Below are 14471 nucleotides of genomic sequence, written 5' to 3'. Positions count from 1 at the left end.
CTTTGACAAATCGAATTTAACTTTAGTTTATTAGGAAAGCCTTGGTGTATAAATAAAAGTGGTGTGGCAATCTGGCATTAATGTTTGTGTGTGCCATAAACTAAGAACTGGAATTTATCAATATACTTGAGTTGTTTAACTATTGAGCTGATAACTACTTAAAAATCTATATGCATAGTTGGAAATTAACTATTTGTATCTTAGATCACACAAATACTTTTTTTTTTTGGTGTAATTTGTTCACACAAATTCATTCATTTCTTGGATAATCATTTATTTTGTGTTCTTATTTGTTTTGCATTTAAGTTATACATTTTTAATATAAAAGAAAGTTAAAATTCATAATCTACCACATTATGCCGTTCAAAGATATTATTAATTAATGTAATGAAGCAGCATGCATACGGCACATTATCTAAGAAGCAGAATTGAAAGGTGGTTGGATTTTGGCTTCACACATGGCATGTTGTAATTTATCTCTTTATATCTTAGTTCATACAAATTCGTTCGTTTATTAGTTCACTCTGTAACCTAGATATATTAATTGCAAGTGGATCATTGAATGCGAGATTAGTGCATCTCCATTCCGCTCATGTGATTCTTAAATCCTATCCTTATCTTGTTGAAAAAAATTAAAAGAAAAAAAACTTATGTGGTACTCTTTTGTGAGTATATAATGTCAATAATTTGATAAAATTATAACTAGATTTATTTTCACCCAAAAAATTATAAGTAAAGACTAATATTAATATAGCATAACATCTAAAATGCATACCAAATCAGCCAATATTTTTAAGCATATCCATATTAATCACGCATAATTATTTTTGTCAAACTTGTATTTGTTTAACAAAATTATTAACTATAAAAAATTCATATAATAATCATACTTTGGAGATAAAATTTCATATAATGTGAATACATAAACTATATTAGTGTTCAAGGCACATATTGATGTGTGTGCAAGTAATAGGAAAAATATTTGTAAAATTTTTTGGGTACATTTATTGAAATTATTTCTTAAAAAATTAGTTTTATATTTTGATGATACATATGTAGAGAATTTATCAAGTGTATAAAAAATAGTTATATACTAGTAATCGTAATTCGTAAACATAATTGGTAGTTGCTAATAAACATTAAGATTTACCTAATAAGTTGAAAAATGAAATCAGAAAAAATACATATTACTTAATAGAAAGCTATATTTGTAATAGATTGTTATCCAAGATAATTTAAAAATATATAACGTTACAAATTTTTACGTATACCAAAAGCCCCCGCCCTTTATACGTATATGTAGTGTAGATTTCATGGTGAGAGCGGGAAGCACGAAATAGGAAACGCGGGAAATTTAAAAAAAAAAAAAAAAACTCAAATCTCCAGTCTCCTCTCCTCTTCTCTGTTTCACAGACTAAAGAATCGGTGCTAAAGCGAGAGGTAGAACCTATCCTTTGGTCTTCAGATCTTTATGTTCCACTAAGGTTCTTCAATCAAGAATGACTATCACATTTTACCTCACAACCAAATAACCATCTCCTCCTCATCTCGGGGAAAAGCCAAAGTTCCATGATCATGATGCAGCCTCTTGCTCTCAACTGTAAGCCCTTTTATCCCCTTCAAGATTTTTTTTCCCCTTCTTTCAATTGAACTGCATTGTGGGTTGAGCTTGCCTTTTTTTTTTTTTTTTGCCCCGTTTGCGTTTTGTCCCATTTATATACTACCATTATTATCATTCTTCTTGTTTTCTTTTCTTGTGTTTCATTTCTTAGCCACTTTTACTCTATACCCTTTAGTTCCCTTGCATTTGCTGGAAAATGTTCATTAAGAAAAGTTCTGTTTTTGGTCCCCATTTTTACCTTTAAAGAATATTGGGCGAGCTCTTAGTGAGGAGTTGTTAATTCAAGTTTTGAAGATTATAATTATTCCATTCCTAACATCATGAAGGACCACTTGATAAGAACTTTTGTGTGGACTGCTCGGGATAATCAAGATCCTGATAAGTTTGTATTTAGTCAGAAAGATAGTAGGAAAGCTCTTGCTCGTAGCTTAATTTGTGATGAACAGACTCCAAGCGATGTTCAGAGGGAAAAGTTTAGGATTTTTATGTCTCTGGCATGTCCTTCTTTTCGGATACCATCGTGTTCGACGGTTAATCGGGACTGCTATGAACTGTTTGAGGAGGAGAAGACAAAGTTAAAGAACATCCTGTGTAATAAAAGGGTTAGTCTTTCTGTGGATGCATGGACATCTGAGCAGGAAACTACTTATTTATGTGTCAAAGCGCATTTTCTAGATTCCAACTGGAAACTGCAAAAAAATGTGTTAGAGTTTTGTCCGCTATCTGATCATAGTGCAGAGGCCATAGGAAAGGCAGTTGAGAAGTGCTTACTTGATTGGGGAATAGATAAGATTTTTGCTATAACTGTGGAGGACTCGCAGTCAAATGATGTTGCCATTCATAACTTGAAAACAAGATTCTCTAATTCAGAGAACAGTTTGCTTGGTGGCAAGTATCTTCATCTAAGATACATTGATAATGTGATCAAACTTATGGCTTCTGACAGCTTGCAAGAAATAGGTGAATCAGTTGCTCACATTCGGGAAATGGTCCGCTCTATTGTGCTTTCTCCTGCTAGGTTGATAAAGTTTAAAGAATGCGTGGAATTAGAGAAAATAGACAACAAGAGAATGCTATGCATGGATGTCCACACCAACTGGATCTCCACCTTTTTTATGTTGGATACAGCCCAAAAGCTCCAAAAAGCCTTTGAGAAGTTTCAGGAATCAGATCCTTATTGTAAAAGTGAAACTATGGGTGCTGGTATGCCTAACAGAGATGATTGGCAAAAGGTCAAGTGGTTTATCGAGATATTGAGGCACTTGTATGGGCTAACATTGCATCTTTCATGCTCTAGACATGTCACAACAAACACAATCTTTGCTCGGTTGTTTGAGGTTCATCATCTCTTGAGTGAATGGCAAGACAGTACTGAAATGGGCATCAGTTCGATGGCTAGGAGATTGAGGGAAAAATATACAAACTATTGGGGAAAATATAAAGAGATGAATTTGGTAATCTACCTTGCCCTTATCCTTGATCCTCGATACAAGCTGGAAATTCTTGAATCTTTACCTTCAGAATTACATTTGACTCCAGAAATGGGAGAAATTGCGAGAGAGGCTGCTTTTACCTTGTTTGATGAATATAAAAGATTATATGTACCTGAAAAGTCATCTTCTAGCGAGAAAGAACCTGAATCAGGTGCAAGATCTTTTCCCAGTGACTTTAAGAAGTATCTGATTCAAAAGAGAAGGGAGGAAGCTCTTGCTGCTTTTGCTGATGGAAAATCAGATTTGGAGAGGTATCTGGATGAACCTACTGAACAAGATTGGGATTATTTTGATGTTTTGGGTTGGTGGAAGGGCAATAATCATAGGTTCCCCATTCTCTCAAATATGGCTCATGATCTGTTAGTTGTTCCCGTCTCCAGAGCTGCTCTGGAATCTAAATTTAGCAGAGCAGGTTATATTCGTGATTCATTTAGTGGAAAGGGTTCAAAGATGTTGCAGGTGCTTTTATCCACTAAAAGTTGGCTTCTCCCCTCACATTCTTCCAGCTGTGTTGAAGATGATGTTCAAAACCTTGAAGAAGCAGAAAGGGTAATATTGCATTTCTAATTATTGTAATTCTTTGGAAGAAATTTAAAAAAAAAAAGGAAAAATGACAGAAATAAATAGCATCAAATTCACTTGTTTCATTGGCTTCATTACAGATTTGACAGATTTTGCTGTGAAACCAACTATTTTGGACAATTGACTTTTAGAGTTAGAGGCGAGTACCAGATAACTTGCAACATTTACTTTGCTGATGGATTGCTAGTTCCTTTCAAGCTGAAAAGATTATGTACTTTCTACAGTTGAAAATCGTTGCTTTTTGCATTTTCTAAGCATCACAATCACATAAACTCCACTTCAGCTTTTTCGATACAACTGTTCACCCTTTTATGGAATCCATCTTGTTGCTGGTATAGTAAGTTGCTAAAACGATAAAATCAAATTCTACAAGATCATGTTGCTTTATTCTTGAAAATCCACCCATCTTGTTTTATGTGATCATCACACACACGCAGCCCACTACTAATAAATTTAGTATCCAAAACTACAAAATCAAATATTTAACTACAGTTTTTTTCTTTTTGAATGTAAGCCACTACAAAATTAATTTCTAAGGGAACAGTGCACCATATCAGGAACTGATCCCAAGTAAGGGTCGCCATTCCAACAGATGATTGGCTGCACAACATCATCCAACAAACCTGTATATGTTTGTAGGCTTCTTGTGTATCCATCATACTCACAATTAACCAAATTAGGCAACTCATCCATTGGATTGTTACATGACTTCTTACTCGCTTGTGAACTTTCTTGTTCAAGATTCATCTTTCCCTTGCCCAGGACAACTTCACGGCATCCGCGGTTTCCAACCTCCTTTTCTTTGGCAACCTTTCCTTTCTTTGCAGATTCTTTGACTTTGGTATACTTAGAATCATCCTTTATTATCCTACAAAGAACATAATCAGTATTATGACTGCTGTTTAACCCATTCAATGATGCACCATCCAGCGAATACTCGTGCATTATCCAGCCACCTTTCACCCCTATTGAACCAGAATTCAGAACATAACTTAGCATCTTCCTTGACCCAATTTTCTCACCAGTAATCATACCCTCAACTGGGTACGACTTCGTTTCTCCGTCCCACGTCCCCAAACCAGCCGTTCTCGCAGTTTTCTTGGCGCTCAATTTCCTCAACTTGGTAAAGACATAGACCATTCTTTTCGTACTAGCCCCTTTTCCGCTATTATCACAGAATTGCCAACGAACATCATCATCCCCCAAAACATCCCACGGTTCTGCACCTTCGCCGTAAAGTATTTTCTCCTTCACATGGTCCGTTTCATCAAGCTGGTTTGTAACCTTCAGCCAAAGTAGGGAGATCAGTTCTTCCTCACTGGGTCTAAAACGAAACCCTATAGGAATGTTGTCAGCCATTTATCTATCACTCTGTATATTTTCTTGTCTTCTGTTAAAAGAGGCGAATGGGCTAGGTAAGTTAAATTCTTGAATCGAGAAAGAGGTAATATATAGGAACAGATTTTCCTAAGGGAGAATCCACAAAAGAAACGGTTAGGAAAGATATTAGGAAAGTTTCGAAAACGGGGTTGCTGCACTCGAGGTTAAGGAAAAGTCAATCCTATTTACAGAGGAATGTATACTTGACCTTGGTTCATTGACGTTAGTCAATGAAGTTGACTGTCAAGTCTTAAAATAATATTCCTAGATTGTCCATTGAACCTTCTGATTCCGGTGTTTGATATAATGAATAGGTTTTGGTTACGATATCTAAAAATGGTAGGAAGATTATTGTTTTTATTTATTTCAATGTCTAGTATACTAATAGAGTAGATTGTTCTTTCATTTTTCCGTGTTTGATATAATCAAGATTTAGATGCCAGAATAAAATACAATTAATACAAACTTGAGTTAATTATTCTGGATTTATTTATAGAACATACCATTTTTATTACTTTTGCTTTATTTGTTCTACTATGTTACTGGTTTATTTATGTGAAATTTAGTCATTTTTTGCTTTTAGAATAATTGAGGATTGGTACTCAAATTTTTCAATTGTAATATTTGATTCATTGTGGCCTATAGATTTTTATGTTATAGTTTTGCATCCGCAAGATATATAATTAGCAATGTAAATTACATGAATCAAAACAAATATGATAAAATTTTAATTTTTTATAATGCTCTTATTTTTTATATGAAATTCAAAAAAAAATTTCACACAATTATTCAAAGTCAAAGAATAAAGTATTTTAAAACATATGTTTGCTAGTAAGAAAGAAAATTTTATTTTAACACAAGAAAAATAATTTATTATAAAAAATACATTCAATTACTAATTGAGCTCACAAATATCCTACGATATGATGAGGTAGAAAAAAAATATTTATAAGAATAAATTTGACATCCTACCGTTTTGGATATTTTGTAATAAAGTTGGAAGGAGTTTTTCCTAGATATTTTTTTTCAATTTTGGGGATTCTACTAAAAAAAAACAATAGTTCAGAGGAAAAGAACTTTTTCACTTAAATAATCTATATCAAACTTGGAATAGAATGGACAAATTAGAAACCCCTTTCCTTTTTAGGCCATTACTATGTACCAAATGTGGGGACAGTGTAATATTTATATTTTAATATAAAGTCTAGACGGCCCTTATATAAGAGCATCAATGTTGGCACCCTTTCCCAAATAAATATTTGTCAACTTCGAGTTTGAGTTAGGATAAATATCTTCAAGCTCAAGCTCAAATATATTAGTATTTGAACTTGATTTGACTCGTTGGTACCCTTATTGTGTCTTTTCGTGGGTTTATTTTGGTTAAATTACTATGTGCTATATGTGAGAGGAACAGACTACAAGACTGAAGATGGAACTTGTATCCGGGATTATATTGATGTCACTGATCTTGTTGATGTTCATGTCAAAGCCCTTGAGAAGGCAGAGCCTGGGAAAGTTGGAATTTACAATGTTGGAATAGGGAGAGGTAAGACATTTCTTGTTTTAATTGACCATATTAGCCGTTTCTTATGCGGATCATATTTTTCTATTTCAGGTTGATCTGTAAAGGAGTTTGTGGAGGCCTGCAAGAGGCCACAGGAGTACCTCTCAAGGTCGACGACTACCTTCCCCGTTGGCCTGGTGATTATGCTGAAGTTTACAGTGATCCAACCAAAATTAGGACAGAACTAAAATGGACAACAAAATACACCGATCTTCAGGAGAGTTTGCGGGTAGCATGGAGATGGCAGAAGGCACATATTAATGGATATGGTACACCTCAGTCAATGTAGAGATAGTATGCATCCACTCTCTAGCAGTGGAGCACTAACAGGAGCAGATAGACGGCCAGCCAGCCCTAACCTATAGCCTGATTTTACTCCATTCTAGTAGTCGCTTAGAAGAGGGTGTTATGGCCTGGGATTTGGATGTTTGTTCTTTCTAATTTGATGAATCCAGTAGAGGCTTAGGGAAGCAGCTCTATTTATTACTCATATTAACCACACAAACTCTTGAGTCAACACTCAAGAAACAAGTAAATGAACATGGTGCCCAAGAACCAGGGGAATGAAAATTAATCAAAATTGGGGACAAGGCCGAATAGCAAAATTTAGTATTATTTTTCCCAAACAAATCCACCATATTCCGTCCAGTGAACATAATCAGCCAAATTTAAAGATCTTTCTGTCTGAGAAAAAAAAAGTTAGAGGTAACTCTCTATATATCGAACTTATATAAAGTAATTCTCAAAATCTTTTTGACCCCATATTAGGCCAACGTCCACCCGTGTCTCATTTTGAGAAGAATGAAAGGCAATAAAGTTTCAACCTTCAAATCAGAGTCATTTGTAATCTAAGGGATTTTTCTTTTTGTTAATTCCTAATCTTTTATTGATCCAGAGAAAAATGTACACTATAGAAGGAATTGTCCCTTAGTCAAATACATCAAATCAAGAAAAGAAACTTGTAATGTATACTACAAATCTATACAGTGTCATCAATAAAGTAAAGGAATATCAAGTTCAGCACATAGTTGTAAATTTTCTTGATTTCTATCCACTTTTTTCCATCCTATCACTAGGCCTTGAACATCCTTAAGAATCATATGAACAATATATTCAGGAGAATGCAATATTTTCTTAAACACTTATTGATTCCTGCTCCACCACAAGTGAAACACAATGGCTGGAAATGTGATCCTTCTTACTTGAGATACAAAGTTCTACTGAGTGTAATGTGTTAGATTCATGAATAAAGGATTATGTTTCACATTGATTCGAGAGATGAAGAAAGAGCACTTAATATATAAGTAAGGATTTGAAACCTAATAGTTTAAACTTTTACGTCAGAATTAGGTTCTCCTGAGACGTTTCTCCCCCAACAAGTGAAATTGTCCTTGAACCATCCAATAGGAATGAAATTTGAATGGCTTAGGGCCAACATTAAAATCATCCTCAACATGAATAAACAGAGGAGTATGGTCTAAAATAGTTGGATCCAAACCTTCAACGTCACAAGTAGGAAAAATAGAAAACCATGCATCATTGCTCATTATTCTATCTAACTTACAAAAGATTCTCTCATCACCATCTCGTTTATTGCACCAGGTAACTTGATATCCTTTGGATGGACAGTCACTAATAACAAGGTTCTCAATACATTCTTGAAATTCAGTGATAGCACCATAATCAAATCCATCTCCACCAACTTTCTCAGTGCAATATCGGATCACATTGAAATCACCCAACAATAACCAAGGCTCATTCCCAATTATAGATCGAACCACATGCAAGTGGTGCCACAGTAATCTTCTACTTTCTAAATCATTAGTACCATAGACCATAGTTAGAGCAAAACTCTTATTCCAACCAAAATGCTTCACAAAACAGCTAATAGCTTGGCCAGAAATTTTTAGACCAGTAATCTGGACAGTAACAAGATTCCAACAAAACCAAATTCTTCTAGTTCTATTAGACGATGTATTATGTATACAACTCCAATTGGGAAAAGTGGCTTGGAACACATGATCAAAATTGCATCTCCTGACTTTAGTTTCAACAACACCAAATACATGTATAATATGACTAGCTATTAATTTCCTAATTTTAGATTGTTTAACAGGGTTATTAAGACCCCTAATATTCCAACAAGCTATATTCATGAAGAAACAGGAAAAGAACCACCACCCCTACTTTTCCTCTTAGGGTCTTTGTTCCCTGTTAAGATTCTGATAGATCTTTTAACCCTCATGTTAGTTTCTTTTGCAGCATTATCAACTTCAATTGGACTCACCTTTTCCAATGCTTGAAAATAATTGGCTTGATTAATACTTGACGTTGGCAATGGTGATAATGGTGGGAACTCAACAATACTATCAATAACAGCTGCCTACGAAATATTGGAAGTTTTTGTGTGCTGTTGTAGAGGAACAGAAGGCAACAATATCTGCAGTGAATCCCATTTCTGATGCACAGTTGTGTTTGTAATCTAAGGGTTAATACTTAACTAGTATTGTAACCCGTAGCACGGATTTGCGTTTAATATAATAATAATAGTAAATGAATTATTTATATTAGTTACATAAAAAAAGTTAAAAAAAATTAAAGAGTGCTATTTTAGTACCAAATTTATATTGTATTTATGTACCTTATCTAACATCTTAAAGTATATTAAAATATGAGCAAAGATCATAAAAATACTTAGAGAAATACTAAAAGCACACCAAGTACAACATTGTTATCTCTCCTTTTCATGTTCTCTCTTTTTACACTACTTTCCCACAACAGTCCCCTACTCCTCATTACCATCTTCCTGACCTTCTTAACCCAACTTCCCACGTCGCTCCAACTCTTCTCTCTTTCACAAAATCTACCTTCCCTTTACCCTACCTTCATTCTATCAAATTGCGCAATCTCTTACCCAATCTAGCAACCTATTTACCTCCTATTTTACTATTCTTTCCACCCATTTATAGTTATAAATAGTGACCAATTTTTAACTCGATCTTCAACAAATGAGTATGGGTATACAATTTATTAGTTTCAAATGGGTAATCTAATTGAACCCATTAATTGTTGGCTTTTAAATGGATAGATTGGGACTACCTATTTAGTGCTAATTAAATTAGACGTAGATTCAAATTCATTAGTAAGTAAATTTAAATCGCTATCAATACAATAATTATATTCTACTTTTTGCAAAGGCGTATTTAATGTTCTTTTCCTATTGTATAATTTTCATTTTTTAATTTTTGTAAAATTTCATCCTACTTCCTCCCTCCCTTCCATCAAAGTTTTAATAAACTCATTGAGTGTTAATTTATTTCTTGCATTCACACCTAATTTATTTTGAGATTCTTGTAGAGTGCAAAATTTGAAACTCACCCTATTGGTTCTTTTGTGTACTTTTTTTAGGCAAAAATTTATATATTGTTATAATGTGTTTTTATTTTTGTTGATGACAATGATATTTTATTTTGTTGGAATGGTTAAAGAATGGTTATAATTGGATATGTCATCTGAATGTTTGACAAATCTATGTATATGCCTGGAAGGAAAGTGCTAAAAATATTACTATGTAAATGATTAAAAAATGGGACTAATCACATTATTGTTTAGATTTGACAAATCAATCTTTATTGATCAAGGAGTAAAATGAGCTAAGTGATAAAGTTGTACTGGGGGTGAATGATTTTACTATGGGACTAATCAAATTATTCAAATTTATTTTCTTTAATTATAGAAGGAAGAAGGGATTAAAGTCTAAAAACAAACTATAAATGATTTATTAAGGCCTCATTTGAAGTGGAAAAGTTTTACATTTTAAATTTGAATTGTCATAGAATTAGTTGTAAATCACCATTTCAAACTTTTTAATTGAATTTATGTACTAAAATAAATGAAATTTTCAGAAAAAAAGTATGGGAGATTTGGAAACCATCCAGGAGGTCTCCACTAAAACCTCACATGCAATACACATTTACTAGTGTGAATACCGTGTTACGCACGGTACTTACGTTATTGAAAGAAATTAAAAGAGAGGGTAAATTTAAAAAAAGTTAAAAAAATTGTACCAACATAATTAAAATATAAAATTTGTCTAATAATAGTTCAAAGTATGGCAAAATGTATTGATCATTCAAGAATTGTTTTTTTGCGGAAGATGGATCTTGAAATAATAATAGAAATTTATATTAGAAAATGAATGATATATGGATAGAAATAAATGTAATTATATATTTTATTTGATTTCAAAATGAAATGCTTGCAAACATTATGCATTCAATTTGATAATCTTGTACAAAGGTGTGACCATTTTTTACACCAATCAACTTTTTGTATGAAAATCAATATTGGTGGTTTAATTATTTCTATTAAATTTTGTGGAGTTCATACTACAAAAAAGTGTTCAACGAGACTTGTATTTCTTCGAAGTTAGATTGCTGAACCTTTTAAAATATTTCAATGGGATCACTATGGTGTAGGATTCATTTTGTGATTAGTTGTTTTCTTCTTTGTAATTTTGCAAGTTTTGAAATTGAGATGCCATTGAAATCAATGATGGAACTAAGGGAGGCCAATAGGGGCCATAGCCCCCCCTAAGTTTTAAAAATTTTAATTCATATTATGTAAATATTTGTGTAAAATAAAGTTGGCCCTCTTAATTTTTTACAATTTTAGTTTATTTTATTAGAGTTTATATGTGTGTGTGTATGTGTGTGAATTAACTACATTTGAATTAATTTTTTCTTTAAAAATTTATTTATTTTTTACATCCCTTTATAATTAAAGTTAATATTTGATATTTTAAATATCATATATTTAAATAGATGAAATTATTTCAAAATGAAATACTTACAAACATCATGCATTCGATTTGATAATTTTGTACAATGGTGCGAACATTTTTTACATCAATCAGCTTTTAGTATAAAAATCAATATTGGTGATTTAATTAATTCTATTGAATTTTGAGAAGTTCGTACTACAAAAAAATGTTCAGCGAGACTTGTATTTCTTAAAAGTGAACTTGTTGAACCTTTTAAAATATTTCAGTGGATTCACTATGGCGTAAGATTTGTTTTGTGATCAGTTTTTTTCCTTTGTAATCTTACAGGTTTGGAATTGATGCGTCATTGAAACCAATGATGGAACCAATGAGAGCTAATGGGAGCCATAGCGCCCCCTAAGTTTTAAAAATTTTAATTCATACTGTGTAAATATTTGTGTAAAATAAATTTGGCTCTCTTAATTTTTTACAATTTTAGTTTATATTATGAGAGTTTATATATATATATATGTGTGTGTGTGTGTGTGTGTGTGTGTATGTATGTGTGTTGTGTCTGTGTGAAATAACTACCTTTGAATTTTTTTTTCTTTAAAAATTTATTTATTTTTACATCCCTTTATAATTAAAATTAAAATTTGATGTTTTTAGATGTCATATATTTAAATAGATGAAAATTATTTTCAACATAACGCATAAAAATAATTATGTTAGGAAAAATTTTAGCCCCTCAAAAAAAAGTTGACTTCATCACTTATTGAAATGCTTATAAGTGGACTTTATCTATGGTAAGAGTATGATACATAGTCTTTTTTTCACTTTATTTAATTTATGTGATAACAAATGAAAATGGGTTAGTGATTATCAGTTTTATGAATGATTATGAGGGTAAAATACATTATGACAATAAGATATGTGGAATTTTGGAAATTGTAATTCACATAGGCTCCTAAATTTTGGATATCTGATTTTCGTCGTTGCGAGTTTCTTAAATTACAGTTAGTTATTACTATCAGTGATCTGATAAGTGTGAGTATTGCTATCAATGATGTGATAAGTGTCAGTAGTAAATGTGAGACGTGAATTGAAATTTGCAGATATCATTTTGTAGGGGTAGTTATTATCTGTTGGTTAAAAGTAAGGATTTTTTATTTTGTGGGTTTGTGGGTCACCTAAATTAAAGGGTGGGAAGGGATAAGGAGAAGATAAGGATTATTGAATTAAAATAAATATAAAATTATAATAAAAAGAGATTCAGATTGCTAAGGCTTGTGGAAGCTTCTCATCAAAAACCTGCCCTCTAATACATATAGATATAGATAATTACTTTATAAAATATGAAAAACCCAAAAAAAAAAATTTGTTTGAGTAACTAAAAAGTCATCATTTAGGAGAGAAGAAGTATGGGAGTTGATTTGTGTTGTTAAAACCGTTATTCGTTAGCAGCACCGACCTATTTTTGGATAGTTCAGACTGAAGCTGGAAATAAGCATATAAGATGGATTGTCACTCTTATGGGGTTGGAAGCAACTAAAGCAAATCTTTTGTCTCCTCTGTTGATTTCTTTATCTGATTTTCACTCTTTCTCTCAATTCTTACCATAACAGGAAACTTGAAGAAATTCTGGTAGTCCCCTGGGCTAAGCTTCAAGAAAGTACAACAGACTACTTAGTACTTGTTGAATTAACATCTATCAAGAAAGAAGAAATATTGACTTTTAATCATCAGTGTGGGAAAAAGAAGAATAGATATATTAAGAAAATTGAGGACAAGGCCAAGCGATGAGTTACGTTTTGCAAGAGGAGAAAAGGGCTGTTCAAGATGGCAATGGAACTAGGCCAGAAATATAATGCTGAGGTAGTAGTTATCACCAGGAATGAAGCTGGTAATATCTTTGCCTTTGGTCATCCTTCTATCAATTGCATTGTCCAGCGCTACAAAGAAACCAAGAAAGCTGAATCATCAGCTACAAAAAGAGACAATGATGTTCAGCAAGAAATGCAGAATCTGCCTAAAGATGATCTTGATGAAATAGAGAAAAGCCTTGATGATGATGACAATGATGATCAGGAAATGTCTGATCATGTGATGGAAGTTAACAAAGCCAAATTGTCATCTGAAACAAGTAATGGAGATCAAGAAGAAGCATATGATCTGGCTGAAAATGATGATATAAGTGGCATAAAAGAAAGCCTTGATGATGCTGATGTTGATTGGGAAATGTCTGATCATGAGATGGAAGTCAAGAAGCCAAACCATCATCTAAAAAAAAAAAAAAAAAACTAAGGATCGACAAGCACTACATGATATGCCTGATGATGACAATGAAATTGAATTAGAAGATAGTCTTGATGATGATGACAATGAAGATGATGATCAGAAGAACACAATGTCTGATCAATTGGATTTATCATTGACAATGTTGCTATTGCCACTGAAGACTAGTGCAGAAAAAGAAGATAAGAACCCTGGTATGATGATCAAGCAAAATCTGAATCTGGAAAGGGCTTGGCTATTAGTTTGCCAGTAGGGGGAAGCCAAAAGAATGCTACTAATCAAGAAGTACAAGACTATGGGAATGTGGTGAAAAAGCAGGGGAATTCAATTGCAAACTCAATTATGATGCCCATCTTGTTTAGGGATGTGCCCCGAGTTGCATGAACTTCAAGAAATTATGGCTCAGATGGAAGAGATGAAAAAGAAAGTAATAGATCAAGTTAATCAGATCAGGCAGAGCAGCGCTGATTCTTTTGGTGACTGCAATAAAGATGCAAGGATCTGAAATGGAGAGCTCACTAGGAGTCTTAAGTCTCAATCTTTCTGTTGATATGGTAGTTGGAAAACACGTTGATAGAAGAATTTTTTTTTTCTTTTCTGAACATTGAAAGAGCCATTTTGGCAATGAACTGAGTCAGAGATGCAACAAAGATATTAGTTAGTCATCTATGGAACAATTCGAAAGTGTAAAGTTCGTAACATTCTTTCACGGATCATATATGCTTTGATCAATAGGCAATAGTTCATTGTAGATCATGTCTAATTAGCAGGAAA

The 14471-nt window shown here is 32.9% G+C and overlaps 2 protein-coding genes across 2 annotated transcripts; both read left to right on the top strand.

Annotated features, from left to right (window-relative positions):
• Positions 1–1688: 1688 nt before the first annotated feature.
• LOC113714444 (zinc finger BED domain-containing protein RICESLEEPER 2-like) lies at positions 1689–3942 on the top strand. Its single transcript, XM_027238274.2, has 2 exons — positions 1689–3663; positions 3777–3942. The coding sequence occupies exons 1-2, from the start codon at positions 1942–1944 to the stop codon at positions 3780–3782; spliced, it is 1728 nt and encodes a 575-aa protein (XP_027094075.2). The 5' UTR covers positions 1689–1941; the 3' UTR covers positions 3783–3942.
• Positions 3943–6241: 2299 nt separating this feature from the next.
• LOC113713948 (probable UDP-arabinose 4-epimerase 3) lies at positions 6242–6929 on the top strand. Its single transcript, XM_072068641.1, has 3 exons — positions 6242–6254; positions 6491–6622; positions 6706–6929. The coding sequence occupies exons 1-3, from the start codon at positions 6242–6244 to the stop codon at positions 6927–6929; spliced, it is 369 nt and encodes a 122-aa protein (XP_071924742.1).
• Positions 6930–14471: the final 7542 nt, after the last annotated feature.

This window comes from Coffea arabica, chromosome 10c (genome assembly GCF_036785885.1).
Source record: "Coffea arabica cultivar ET-39 chromosome 10c, Coffea Arabica ET-39 HiFi, whole genome shotgun sequence".
Classification (NCBI taxonomy): Eukaryota; Viridiplantae; Streptophyta; class Magnoliopsida; order Gentianales; family Rubiaceae; genus Coffea; species Coffea arabica.
The sequence above is the reverse complement of the archived record's forward strand: the minus strand, read 5'-3'. Positions and strand labels throughout refer to the sequence as shown.

Excerpts from the sequence above, each read along its gene's own strand:
- LOC113714444 (XM_027238274.2), top strand. The coding sequence starts at position 1,942 with ATGAAGGACCACTTGATAAGAACTTTTGTGTGGACTGCTCGGGATAAT.
- LOC113713948 (XM_072068641.1), top strand. Across the intron at positions 6,623-6,705 it reads CAATGTTGGAATAGGGAGAG|GAGTTTGTGGAGGCCTGCAA; the intron begins GTAAGACATTTC and ends TGATCTGTAAAG.